Source organism: Gobius niger (assembly GCF_951799975.1).
Source record: "Gobius niger genome assembly, chromosome: 3".
Classification (NCBI taxonomy): Eukaryota; Metazoa; Chordata; class Actinopteri; order Gobiiformes; family Gobiidae; genus Gobius; species Gobius niger.
In genome coordinates this window covers 28,494,320-28,508,204 of record NC_136854.1, presented here as the reverse complement: position 1 = coordinate 28,508,204, position 13,885 = coordinate 28,494,320, and the positions used below count along the sequence as shown (strand labels likewise).

General features: G+C 40.8%; 2 protein-coding genes across 3 annotated transcripts; one reads left to right on the top strand and one right to left on the bottom strand.

The window, feature by feature from the left end:
• Positions 1-10: 10 nt before the first annotated feature.
• Positions 11-1,271, top strand: dpcd (deleted in primary ciliary dyskinesia homolog (mouse)). The gene is made up of 6 exons (XM_079554279.1): positions 11-93; positions 165-245; positions 325-443; positions 519-652; positions 773-875; positions 1,126-1,271. Exons 1-6 carry the CDS (start codon positions 30-32, stop codon positions 1,228-1,230), a joined length of 606 nt encoding a protein of 201 aa, XP_079410405.1. The 5' UTR covers positions 11-29; the 3' UTR covers positions 1,231-1,271.
• A 361-nt stretch (positions 1,272-1,632) lies between these two features.
• On the bottom strand, positions 1,633-5,711 carry fgf8b (fibroblast growth factor 8b). Of its 2 annotated transcripts, none has more exons than XM_079554009.1 (5): positions 5,103-5,711; positions 4,970-5,006; positions 4,467-4,647; positions 3,539-3,645; positions 1,633-3,343 (listed from the first exon to the last, which is right to left on the bottom strand). In XM_079554009.1, the coding sequence occupies exons 1-5, from the start codon at positions 5,159-5,161 to the stop codon at positions 3,047-3,049; spliced, it is 681 nt and encodes a 226-aa protein (XP_079410135.1). In that variant the 5' UTR covers positions 5,162-5,711; the 3' UTR covers positions 1,633-3,046. The 2 variants fall into 2 exon arrangements, with proteins under 2 accessions (XP_079410135.1, XP_079410136.1); XM_079554010.1 differs by having other exon boundaries at positions 4,467-4,599.
• Between the last annotated feature and the right edge of the window lie 8,174 nt (positions 5,712-13,885).

Sequence of the window (13,885 nt, the reverse complement as noted above, 5' to 3'; positions counted from 1 at the left end):
CTCCGGAAGTACTCAGTGAAAACAACAGAATGGCCGTTGAAAGTTGGCTTCAAATGCTAAAATGTTCAAAGAAAACAGCATTAATTCATGATGGTGTGTAAAACAATGATTTACGGCATTGCTTTAGTAAATGAATTGTTTTTCATGTTCGAAATTTCTTGCAGGAAAAAGAAAGATTCACTACCTCTTTACAGATGGTAAAGAAATGGCAGAGGAATATGACTTCAATACAGATGTGCTCCTTGGTAAGTGTCAACAATATGCGTGTTTTGTATCTGCAGTTCTGTTAAATAGACATGCTTGACTCGTTTTACCAAATTGTAGTGCGTAAATGGAGACATAAAAGCACTCTCGGAGGTCAAGGACAGTGGCGGATAGAGATTGGCGAACATTTTGCTGTTGACTCTTCTTTGGATGCAGAGATCAAAGAAAGCGGTTCAAATGTAGGTATATTGTCTGGGGGGTGCGTTTGTTGAACAGCATGTTTTTTTCTCTCTCACTCTCCCTCTCTTTTGCAGCCATTATTTACGCGTACAGACACCAAAACCCAATTTCAGTGGAGAATCCGCAACCTCCCGTACCCGAAGGATGTCTTCAGTGTTTCTGTGGAGCCACCTGAAAGATGCATCATTGTAAAAACCTCAAATAAAAAGTAATGTTGCTCCAAGCCATATTTGTAGCATGTTACTTCTGTGTTTCACCAATAGATGGCACTATTTACAACACAATACTGAACCATGGGTAACCTTTTGAATCTTGTCTGTGTTCCCAGATATTATAAGAAGTTTAGCATCGCTGATCTAGACCGCGTCCAGCTGCCACTGAACAGTGACGACCTGAGTTTTACTCTTGCCAACAATACTCTAATAATCACAGTGAGTAATACACAGCAGTTAAATTAAACTTTCGCCTCAGATTATATCATAGGTACATAGTTTGACATATTTCAAACTACATTTTCACATTAATATTCAATATAGTTGTGTTCTAGTGAGCATTTACTTTTCTTTTGAGGCCTCTTGCTTCTGTTCTGTTTTTTTGTGCATTCTTTCATTATGACAACAGAGATGTACACTGGGGAGATGGAGCAAATGTTGAAGTAATCATTTTTTCCCTCTTGTCCAGTACAAAAAACCCAAGGAGATCTTAACTCTTGAGCAGGAGCTACTGAAGGAGGTGAAGAAACTAAAAGGAACCAGTGAAGATGATGTTGACTGCAAAACTCAGTGAGCAGTGAACTTTAAGAAGTTTTTTTAATATAGTTTTTCCTTGCTTTTCAAATCGTTTTTTTTTTTTCTTTCTTTCTTTTTCGTGAAACATGTCATGTGACTTATAATAAAAACATATTTCTTGAACAAAATAATTATACATTTGAAACAGGTTGTTTACTTTCACAGGCCCCGGGTACTTTTTGCATTTAGCAAGTAATTTGCATAGAAATTTTTGTATGAAACTTTTGTACTAAAGTCTGAGTACACAATGCCTCCCAAGGGTCCGTTCCAGGGTCATTACAAGCTCACCCCCATTTGTGTGAGGTCAATACCCTCTCTTACACTTTGCATGTGGCAGGCCACCCTGAATTTTTTTTCTAAATGTTGATCAGAAGAATAGAGAAAAGAGCGTTGTTAACATATGATGAATAGAGAAGAGTTTCACAGCCGTATCTAGACAAAGGCATTTAATTATATATTGTCTAAACTCTGTAATTCCTCACATTTTTTATAATTTATCCAAACCCTGGGAGCGGGTGCTAAAGACACAAAATCACAGTTCTCACCATTCTGCTTTGTGTTGCTCCAAATGAAACAGTCAGTACTTTCACAACAATTTCTAAAATGCTTTTGATTTTTGATAGTTTTTTTTAATGTAAATTTAGATAGCGTGATTAAATATACTGAAAACTTTATTTTAAAGATGTCCTGGGCTTTTAATGGTGTCATAGCAAATCATTTTTGCAATGACAATCTAACAAATTGGCCATCCAGTGTATGAATTGTGAAAGCTGCACAGAGCTTGTGTTGGGGTCTTCTTCCTCCCCTGTCGTTTGGCCTCTGATGGTCATGCTCAACTGCTTCTGGGAAGACTGTTTCTTTTCTGCCTCCCTTTCATTCCCGAATGCCTCTTCCCAGCCATTCCCCCTCTTTCAGCCAATGCCACATTTGCCTCACAGACCCTGATGCTTTCTCTGCCTCTCTCACTGCACCCCTTACCCCAAATACTCACCCCTCCCTGTGTGACTGGCTCCTTTTTGATAACTGACCCCTCCTCGTGTTATTATTCGAACCTACTATTGTATAACATGCCCTTTTATATGAGCTTCCACAAAGAGCCCATTTGATCAGAGGGTTACGGTGTGCGATCGTGAGAAATGCAACTACATGGTGGTAACCTTTGTTTGTACCAAAATGGTGGGCTGACCTCATCTCTTTTAATGCATAGCTCCGGCCATTCAGGTCCAAGTCTCACTTGCTGAGCACATTGAATTCAGTAGCCTGTCACAGATATTGCCCTTCAGTTATCTGGGACTCTGGCTTCAAGGAGGAAAATAGGCAACTAACACTTTATGCCAGTTTTTGATTCCAAATCAACTTCACGGAGTACATCCTGCACAAATTCTTTAGTGGTTTTAATATACACTCTACAATAAATATTGTTTATCATTTTGTGTAATTTACATTTTTACAGTAAAAATATATATTCATGTAAAAAAGTTAAATTCTGCAAACTCTGCCAACATTGCAAGTGAACTGTAGAAACCATAAGGTTATCAATAGATAGCTGCCACGTCTAGCTTCATACTCCACCTGTTGTTGTCTAACCTCTACCAAGTTTATTCATTTATGTTATTTAGTACTTGTTTTGTAGTTTTAAGTCCTCTGTTTGAATTGAAAATAACTAGTGTATTAGAGAGTCAATCATTACATACAGTGACACAATAAATCCACCGACAGAGGAAAAATATGGGCGCTTGACTGTAAAAGTATAGTTTGCTGGGAGCACTTGACTGTGATGGTTTCTCCATTGATGTCCCACAGTGGTGCTAGTGTCAGCCGCTGCCAGAGCGATGGTGATGTGGATGTTTAGTCCGTTTGTTTAAAGGGTGCACAGGGACGGCAAGCGGAAGAACATCAAATGGCCGTCTCTCACTGAGCATGTGGCCCCTGGGCAGGCGCTTCATGAAGTGGGCCTCTCTCTGATGCTGCTTGGTCTTCGAGGCCCTCCTCGGACGACCTTTACGAGTGAAAGCCATGAACCAGCCTTCGTACTTTGCATTCTGCAGTGCTGTGTAGTTGTTCTCCAAAACAATCTCTGTGAAGATGCAGTCTTTCCCTCTGCCTTTTCTCTGGGAAGAGAAGACGGGTAGCCACCAAATCAAATCTGAATGCTCAAACATGTTTCAGTTCAATACATTCTGATCCCTTGAGACCAGAACATAGCTTTGAGGTACGGAGACAGATACAGTATGTCATAATCCAAAATAATAATCTAGTCTAAGAACATATTTGTGTTTGCAAGTCAAAGGTGTATTTTCGATTACCTTTCCAATCAGCTTTCCTTTCTTGTTCATGCATATGTAGTACCCAGTCTTTGACCCTTTAATACGAATACGACTTCCAAACGAGTCCGTCTCCACCTCTAGTTTAGCTGCAACACATAAACCAAGGACACGTAGGACATTACTGATAGTGACATATAAAGACTTATGCAGCTTTGTACATAACGGCAAGTGTCACCAGATAGCACATTGACAATGCATTTGCAGAAGAGACTGCATACAAAAGTAGATAAAGCAGAGGGAGAATTCTGTGGTCAGCAACACGGTCACAGCACAGAGCAGTGGTCAGATCTGAACCTGTTACAAGAATGACGCCCCTGCACTAAACTAAACGTGTGAGCGTTTTTTCTGCAGATAAAGTAAAGGTAAGACAAAAGGATACACAAAAATAATGATGTTAACTTCACCTTCATCAAATATCCCCCATAAAATAAGCATCCACACACTCAGGTATTTGGGGGAGAAAAATCTACCTTAGCCATCTCACAATCCATTGTAAACTACAACCAAAATAAATAAGCTTCACATTTAAGGCCCTGAATTGGGCTGTAACTACATAAACCATGTTCACAACATTGTTTACATTTACAAACACTGGTTCCAATATATTGTAGAACTTCTCTTTCGGGTTGGGTTTTGTTTATTTGAATAGTTATTACTAACTACATAGGCTACTTTAAACGACCTATAAACTAATGTTTAAGCGAGCACACATTTGTTTTGTGTATGTCCTTTTTCCCTTTGACTTTTTCTCATATGGGCCCACATTAGGCTACAGATTGGCGCATAACTCCAGAAATGAGTTCAGTTTGATTAGACATCGTAAAAGGCAATGCGACGTAAAATTATAGATGACAATTGTAAATAAGTCGTGAAAAGGGATCAGTATCACTGGGAGAACTTAAATTACCGTGCACGGCTCCGTCCTCCCCATTGGCGTTGACTCTCTTGTTGCCCAGGACCTGGACGTGTTTCCCGCTCGTGCGGCTGTACAGCTGGTAAGTCCGTGTCAGTCTGCGGCTCATCCTGTCCGACAGACGGCTCTGCTCGGTGACATGGTGCTTGAAGTTAGGAGGAGACTGTTCAGAGTTCTGACGGGCAAACAGAGACACCTGTCATGACTTAGGCTAAGATGTAGCCTAGCTTAATGTAAAAGGATTCACTGCTAGAGTCTAATAACCTGCATTCAAATAAACCTTTAGTTTTGCTTCCCCATTTACACGCTACCGCTCAGCATGTTTTAACAATTGTAACAGTCAAATGTTTGAATTGTTACAAATTCCTCTGTCCTCGTCATTTTTTATATATTTTTTTTATTTTGTAGATTGATTTTGACAAAATGCACGCAAATCACTGTTTAATTAAGAATATCTGCTTTTAAGGTCACTTTTAAAATCTTTGGAATAAAAGTACCTGTGCGTAAAAGCAAAGGGCCGTGAACTGGAGCAATCTGCAGAAGAAATACAAGGTAAAGGTAGAGGATAGGATTTTAAGTGTGGTGAAATCAACATGTCACTTTACACTAAGAGGCGTCTGTTTTACTTACAGCCAGCCTAACCTCGATGTTCTCAGCCTCATCTTGTAATAAGTCAGGTATTGCTTCATGAATACTCAACTGAGGCGCAGCTGAAAGCTTTGTGGAAAGTTGCAGTTCCTCCTGATTGTGTATCAGATTTATTCTTCCCGAGGTGGTGGTCCCTGGGCAAATCAGACATCTCAAGATGTCACTGTCGTGTGCCGGTAAAAGGCCTGCGCAAGTTTTCGGGACACGTCCCTAAAGCGCACGAGCGGTGCCGATCTAAACTCATACGCAGAGTCCAAGAAAAGTGTCGCTTACACCCGCTTCTTCCATCTGCTCCTGTGTCAGTCTTCCTTAACAAACTTGATAAACGTTCAAAGTAAAATCCTTCCTGCAATTAGAAAATGACGCACTCTTACGCGCGCATTTTTACGCACAATAAAACCATAGATGTAGACCAATAAAGGTTTGGCTAAGAGAGATTAACTTAAAATCCAAGCTCCAACAGTTGCTCCTGTGAAGTTGCACATGTGATCGTTGTCTCTGTCTCTATAGGATGCGCAGTGGAGTGAAGGTCCTGCGTCCACCCACACGTGTATTTCTTGTGGTTCCTTCTCGTCCACATCCAGCATCCGTCCCCTGACCATTTAAATACTTTAACTTGCGGAAAGTCAATATCCTCGGTGAGAGCAGGCGGAGCATTCCGAGCTGAAACCAATTTGAAACTGAACCCACGTTTAAACACTAACTCGACCGCAAATCTATAAATATATCAATAATTACATGCGCAATTGTGTTATCCGTGTGAGATGTTAAATTTCCTTAAAAAAAATAAAAATAAAAATGCATTGCACATAATAGATTTCGCACTCATTAGACCACCTGCAGAAGTAGCTTTGAAAAATTACAGATGTTTTAGGTCATGTTAAAACTACCCTCAGATATTTTGTGCGTCTTTGTGGATATCCTTCATTTTGTATCTTAAATCCCCATCTTAAACAGTCTACATAACATAGAAACATTCATCATAGCGGCAATGCTCTTCCACTACCAACAATCTTTTGTTAGTTTTTACAAAAATAAGAGTCTATTCTTTGAAAACTTTAGTGTATTGTTTTGAGACGTCAATATATTTTCTATAGATTGTTCTAAAGTTGTTGTATAATTTGTATAAAAGTAGTATGATTTGTCATATACTTTATTACATTTACAAATAGCTTTCCAGACCACATTATTCATAACATTTAACTCCTTGGTGATTTGATCTGTTACCTAAGTCAAAAGTAATCAAGGACCATTATTTTACCTGTACCACAGCACAGCACCATGGGAACCCCCGCCCAGAGACTCAGGCTATAAGTGAAAAGATATCCTCTATATAAAACAATGTGAGTTTAGTGAGTGTCTTTGTTGTAAATCAGTCATTTTATCCAATGCAGGGGATTTAGAGGGTGAAAATGGGCCTGCCTTATTAGTTCCAGTGGGACACTGTAACAAGTGATTTTGCCACCTGGAACAATTCAGCACTTTGTTCTTTCTATATTGACCCTATGAGTTAAGGCTGCGCCGTATAATTTGAAATCCACATGCATTTATATTTGAACTGATAAGTTTATTTTGTGGGGGGAAAAACACAATAACTCATCAAGAGAACAGAGATCCATAACGAGTAAATTGAATCTAAAAAACATAACACATCTGCACTATGTGTCTCAGTTTCCACTATATTTGCCACATGTATAGGGGCTACACACTATGTTTTGACCAAAAGACAATGTAGTGAATATCTATAAATAGTTATTTTGAAGACAATGTGATCTTGAGATTAGATGTGCTCATTTGCCGCACATACATCATTCTCCAAACTGAATCCAACTGAATAACATCCCTAACAATTCAACCATAACAATAGTGCCACTCAAAATCAAATAACAATTGCCTTTGGTATGCTATGGCATCACGTGCATGCCCACTGCACAATTATACCATCTATTGTGCTTGTTGTTGTGATGCACAAGAAAAAGTTACCACTGTGCAAATGTGTTTGTTTTCATAAAGCAGAGTGTTGTTCATGCAAAGTATACATTTCATTATTGGTTTCTCTGTTTCCATTGCATAGTTTTTTGGGGGGAACATGAATAAATTATCCCAATGCTGAGCTTTTTGATGCTGGTTTAACAAATGAAATGTACCGGGTCATTGCTCCATATAAGACAGGCCCATGATGTAGAAGCCCAGGCTGAACGGGGGTCCTCTGCAGACAGTCACAATTTGGGCCTTGGTCAATCTACAGTACAAACAGAGGAGTCATTTACGTGACCTGTCGGGCAGTTAAAAGTTAATGTTATGCAGACTGTACACAAGAGCTAATACTGAAACATGATCACTGGGCATCATTCATTACAGTTGTTTTTTTTTACATACCAAACAACGTTCTCTAGTGACCAGATTTTGTAGCTTATTAATGACAACAAGAGGAGCTGACACTGGTCCAAGTTTAGCCCCCGAATCCTTTGCCTTTCTCTTTACTCTGTGTGCTTTTCTCATTTAGTGTGGCCTTTGCTAATACAAAGGCACGGTATCAGAGAGAGGAGTATAGAAAAGAAAAAAAGTCGGGGGTTTCTTGGCATGGACGTGCATTGGTTATTCTTAGACGAGAAGTGACTGAATGTCTGAAAAGGCCCAAAGTAGACGACCATTCGGGGTGAGCAGTATTATTCCCTTCAGCTAATGTGAGACATAAAAATACACTCTCTTGCATAAGGCCCGACCAGTGGAAAGGTAGACATGCAGCGCCAGGAGGAAGACAGACGGAGGAGGAGAGAGAGATGGAAAGAGTGTGGGATGGTTGGGACTCCGGGTATCATATGGTAGCAGCCGCACCACTAACCAACCACACCTCAAAGCGAAGAAAAACTCCACCGCCACCTGTTGTCAGCATGCACCCCTGCTTCACTACAACCGCATATTGTGCTACCAACCACCGCAGAGCCACACCATTAATTTAGGTTGCACCGGCCCAAAAGGCTCTCGGCACTGCATCACTCAAAGTCACACTTTGTTCTTGGAAGATGACTTGGGAGATTAATAACACTGTACCGATGGAGTTACAACATTTATTTAACGATTTTCAAGTCCAACTTACTTGAAACGTAGTAGAAGTTGCCATGCCTTTCTTTTTGATGCTTGGCGACCTTCTTCCACCACCATTCTTCCACAAGGGGTCACAAGACAGTGCAATCTTTGTGCCCGCCCCAAGCCTGACTAAATTGAAAGATTTGTACCAGTATCTAGTATCTAAAAAAATAATCTATAAATATTTACTACAATAGGTTCACAGCTCCATTTATGGACTAGGGAGGAGTGTAGTTTTAAATGTCAATGGAAGCAGAGGGATCAATCTGTGCTTCAGTCGACTGGATCTGTTCCGGATGTCGAATTATATGCAGGACATCTTTTCTTTTAAACTGTTCCATTACAAATTGAAAGGGTTTCATGAAATTCTGTGTATGTAATAATCAATACCACAGGAATATGCATTCTTTGTGCCTGTCCCAAGCCTTGATAAAGGGTAAGGTGTACATCTGGATGAGCAAGTTCACTCTATAGGCAGGTGATTTTTATTGTGAAAAAAATAATCACATGCTGAGTTTATGCACTTTGCAACATTTCGTCATCTTCAGTAACATTATGGTGGACTCCAATAACATTATGGTGGACTCCAATGTTAGTGTAATGTTCGTGCCAGGAGGGGGCTGAGGGGCAGGTGTTGAGAGAGTGGCCCGTGTATTTTGTGCAGAGTGTCGAAGTCCTAATGCCAAAGCCTGAGAAAATTGTAGCAGTGAGAAATTTTGGAAAAACCAGTCAGAGCCCTGACCACAAAATGAGGTTGGAAGTACTTTCTCATGTTTGAGCGAAGCTGAGAACCCGCGTGCCTGTGTAACTGGATGAAACGACTGTCTGGGAATGACCCCAGTTGTAGAAGTGATTAAGGACCCAGTTTTGCCATAACCCAAATGTGTTAGCGTAACGACTATGAGTGGCATTCCCTGTGATATTGAATAAAGTGGGCTGGAGGCTTGTCACAGATGGTCAATGCAACCAAATTTTCTTTCAGCTTCAGTTGCATCTTCAGTGGTTTGTAATCATTTCTTGTAAAAACAAAGGAGACACTGAGCAGGAAAGAGGGCCCTCAGTGGTGTCCCTGCCTGCCGTGAATATGCAAAGTTGTTGTTGGCTCAGTTTAAAATCTTTCTTTCCAAAATACTTCAGCCCACAGCCCTGAACAGAGTGTGATTTACTGTCTTGTAAACACATAGGAAGTAGCATTGAAAATGCTTTAACAAAGTCAATAAAAGCAGACATCATTCCTGGCATGAGGGGTGCAGAGGTCCACTGAGGCTCTGGGGCATCTCCAGCTCTGTCCTGTCTATCATCTCTCTCCTCTGGTTCTGCTCCTCTAAAGTCTTTCACATAAGTCCTTTATTCCTCTCCTTCCTCCCCACTCTCTCCTGCTCTGTACATTTTTTTAGTCCATGCGCTGGGCAGTGGACAGCAGAGCAATAGCTTTAGCAGACCTACCTGCAGGGCTGCTGCGGGCGGCTGCTCTGAGCGCCTCTTTTATCTGGGCTCTGGAGAAGCAGCCCCTGGCCCTGGAACAGCTGTGTGGAGCTGCACGGAGAGCAGCTTGAAAAACACACAAGAAAAAGGGGGAATTCAAAGGCCCTCTGAGACCTATACCTCCACAGGTCCCTCTCACTCTCAGCCTTTATCTCTCCACTGCTTGTTCATTATTGTACAAGTCTCTGTGCCCTAGTGTCACCGTTTAAGCTTCTCATTCACCAATCTGAGCTTAACGCCATGCACTTACTTTGTGGGGAAAAAACATTTATTTCCCCTTTTGAAGTTGCACTTGCAAATGACCTGGTTTAGTTGCCTTGGTGCCTCATTTTTGATCAACATCGATTTTCAATTTGATTCATTTCTTTAATATTAAACACAAACGAATGTAGCTTTTACTAATATATGGTTATCCTTTTAAAATGAACATGCACTTACACAAAAAAAGAATGCTTTCCACTGAAATGCCATACAAAAAGGCCTCATCTTCCTCCTCAGAAGCTGAATTTACAATTTCAATTAGAGTTCTGTTAATTGCACAACCCATGGTAGTATTATATATAAAAAAATAGAGACATGAACAAATTTAGACTCATGGTTGAGGCCCGTCTTTTCTCTCTGCTGCCCAGTGCTGAGTGTATAGTTCACCTCTGTAGACCACGTGAAACCTAATGAAAGCATTTCTCATCCAGAGCACTAATGTATGTTCACAGAGAGGCGGGTGAAAAATGGGGATTGCTGTTATAGAGTTTAGAAGCTGGACTTAATGCATCATCAGTGCTTCTCTAAGATCAGCATCCTGCGTCATTCTTCACACTCCTCCACAATATAAAAACTAATTATTGAGATCGGTGCACTTTGAGTGTGCTATATGACCATTAAAACTCTGAGCTTGCCGCACAAATCGGCCTTTATTACAGCAAATTCTGTAAGGTGTTTTCACTTACTGCATTTGATTGTCATAAGTGCATAGTTATGAGCGTTGAGTAATCTGAATTAAAAGTGATAAAAAGTTATTGTGGTGGGAGGAGTCGTCACTTTACTGGTAGATATTGTGTTTTTCCTTGGTCTACTTCTCTGTAAGAAGCGAAATTATATGCATTGTCTTTTATAGTATTTGTGCGTTAAGTTGTAGTTCTCAACCAAAAATTAAATAAAATAGTGGTGGCAAAAGGATTTTCATTTTTCATGTATTTTGAAAAATTGTTTAGATAAAATTTGAATGAATAGCTGAAAAGTGAAAAAAGTTGCAAGTTTGATTCCTTGTTACCCGGTAAGAAGGATTGTGTTTACTTTTTCTTACCAAAACTGCCTGGCTGCTCTGGGACGTGCAATTAGTAACAAGGCCTTGCGTGTGAATGGTTAACTGTCTCAAAGCATTAACCCAGTGATTAACTATAGCAAGTCTCCTGGGTGTAGCCCGGCTCATGCCCAAAGTCAGCAGGGAGAAGCCCCAGCCCCCTGTGATCATGTTGAATGGCTATACTAACGAGTACAACACATGTCCAGTTCAAAGATAGTACAGCATGAGGTTTACACACAATTATCCTCCAAGGGATGTATTAAGAGCAAATTCTGAGGAATGGCAGAAGAGAAAAAATGGTTGTGCCTCAAAGACTAAAACATGTACAACAGTCACAAAATATGTATCGATTATAATTTCTCAGTGTAATACACTGAATGACCCAAAAAAAGTTGTCAGTTGGATTTAGCTAACTGTTATGATCTGGGGTTGCTGCAGTTGGTCAGGTCTATATTCGGCAACACTGTGGCAGCCGATGACCTGAACATCCTGAATGACCTGGTTATTCCATAAATGGATTTCTTCTTCCCTGATGGCACGTACATATTCCCAATATTGACAATGTCACAATTCACGAGGCTCACAAAGCCTTGTCCAAGATCACAAGGTGATTTAATGAATTTCTGAGAATGTAAAAAAAAACTAAGTATCTAGTGCAGAGTTACGAATTTTTCAAGAAATAACCAGTGCTCACTCCAGCCACTAGGGGGCATCTTAAATTGAAAAAAGGAAAGAATTCCACACGTGTCCAGCAGAGGGAACTGACATGATAAGAGATCAGGATATAAACAGCATAGCCATGTGGTAATGGTCAGTCTGCCCCAGGGCGGCTGTGGCTACAATAGTAACTTACCACCATTGAGTGTGGAGTGAATGAATAATGACTTTATGTAGCACTTTGAGAAACATGTGACACAGGCTGATAAAGCGCAATACGTGTACGCTGTTGTTATTTATTAGACCACAGTGCTTTACAATATATGTGGCCCACGACCTGCCGTGGGGGCTGAATTTCGGCCCACGTCCCAAACGAGTTCTACACCCCTGATTTAGAGTAAACCTAGAGTTAGCACTCTTGCCTCACCGCAAGAAGGTCCTGCATTTGACTCCCGAACAGCCTGGGGCATTACTGTGTAGTTGCATGTTCTCCCCGTGTCCCGATGGGTTTACTCCATGTACCCGGTTTCCCCCATCAGCTGGAAACATGCACAATGCAGGCTAAATACTCCCTCGAGATACTCATGGCTAAGATCCGAGCTCAAGGCCTGGCAATGGGTCCCCGGGTGCTGCACTGTGGTCGCCCACTACTCCTGACACATGTAGAGGACAAGATTCCATTCAGGGACAATAAAGTCTAAATACAACGTTATTAAGCTTATCCTCTGCCTCACTGATTTGCATATTAAATCATTTCACGCCACATGCCTTTCCAAGTGACATCCTTCTCCATTCACAAGTTGGAACTATACCCAAAACATACTCCATTGTGACTCCTTTATGGGAGTAAACTGCATAACAATTAGATATATTGGCATTGTCTCCTCAGCACTGTCACGTATAACTGCTTTAAACCACATAACCATTTCCATTGTAAATCATTGTAAATTTATTGCCCATAGTTGAAGAAGCTAAACTATGTGTTTGATCTGTCCTTGTTACATTTCTGTTACTCCTCAACCCGGCCTCCAATGTGTTTTTCTCATAAGAATGTAAATCAAAGACAGGCGCATATGTTTTTTTACTTGAATCGCTTCATTGTAAAGATGCCTTCACTTGCAGCACTGATATTCAGCTTCTGCATTACATCCATCAAAATGCCCCAACATGATCTACGAACAATGTCCAGAACACTTAGCCCAACAACTGACGCAGAAAAAAAACGGTTTCTTGCTGCATTTTGTGAAATATTTTAAAAGGCATTTAACAAGGGCGGCTTTAATAGTGCTACAGTAACACTTAAGGATTTGTGGGTAAGTACTCCAGCAGCGCCTCCACAGAAATGATGTAAAAAACTGACCCACAGATCACCTGGGCCTGTTCTCTCGCTTCCTCCCTCTGCCTCCCTCCTCCGTCTCCCCCAGGGACCAGCAGGAGTCCTAAAATGTGGAATAAAAAAAGAGCTGAAAAGATGAGAAATATGTGTGGCAGGGCCGCCGTTTAGCACGAGCGGCTGCAGAGTGCACTTTGAGTCATGGGCCATCCTGTTGTGTTTGTTTAGTCCTTCAAAGGCACCAGTAATTATTTTAGCATGCTGCGCCAGTCGCCTGCTCCTGCTATCTCCTCCGAACCTCTGTGGGCTTTAACCCTTTATCTGCTGGAATCCTTCACAAAACGTCGTCCAGGGTTTCTCAAACCGGGGTGTATGCTCAAAATCACAATAGAATTTCATGCATTATATTCATTCACTCCCCGCACTCAGTAGTAGTAAGTTGCACAATCAGCCTCTCCGACCACCACCAACCGTTCACACACCGCTCACCTAAGATACAGGTATGATCACGCTGTCTCCCATGATCTTGGCTTAGCTTCCGAGATCATATGAAGTTGTTTTGTTGTGTACGCATTGTTGAATGAGTGTTAAAAGTTATACTAATTGCCTAGCAGGGAGTTATTTGATTGGCTGATTGAGATTGGGAATTCACCAGGTGGTATGGCTTTAGCTTTTAGTAGTAATGGTTTATTTGAGCAATTTACATTTATATTCATAATTTACAAAGTCACATCAGTACATAGTAGTGAGAACTCAAAAGGAGAAGCAACGAATCTTTTAAGTGCCTTCCCCATATTCAATAACGTTCATGCATGTCAGAGTGCATGAATGTTTTCATCAATACGTTCTAGACTTTCATTTATGTTTTGCCCTCTTTTAGTTATTGTTTGGTTAGTC

Coding starts and splice junctions, on each gene's coding strand:
- dpcd (XM_079554279.1), top strand. CDS start 30: ATGGCCGTTGAAAGTTGGCTTCAAATGCTAAAATGTTCAAAGAAAACA. Junction 94..164: donor AACAGCATTAATTCATGATG/GTGTGTAAAACA, acceptor AATTTCTTGCAG/GAAAAAGAAAGATTCACTAC. Junction 876..1,125: donor ACAATACTCTAATAATCACA/GTGAGTAATACA, acceptor CCTCTTGTCCAG/TACAAAAAACCCAAGGAGAT.
- fgf8b (XM_079554009.1), bottom strand. CDS start 5,161: ATGAAGCAATACCTGACTTATTACAAGATGAGGCTGAGAACATCGAGG. Junction 4,648..4,969: donor CCCTTTGCTTTTACGCACAG/GTACTTTTATTC, acceptor TTTGCCCGTCAG/AACTCTGAACAGTCTCCTCC. Junction 3,344..3,538: donor AAGGAAAGCTGATTGGAAAG/GTAATCGAAAAT, acceptor TTCTCTTCCCAG/AGAAAAGGCAGAGGGAAAGA.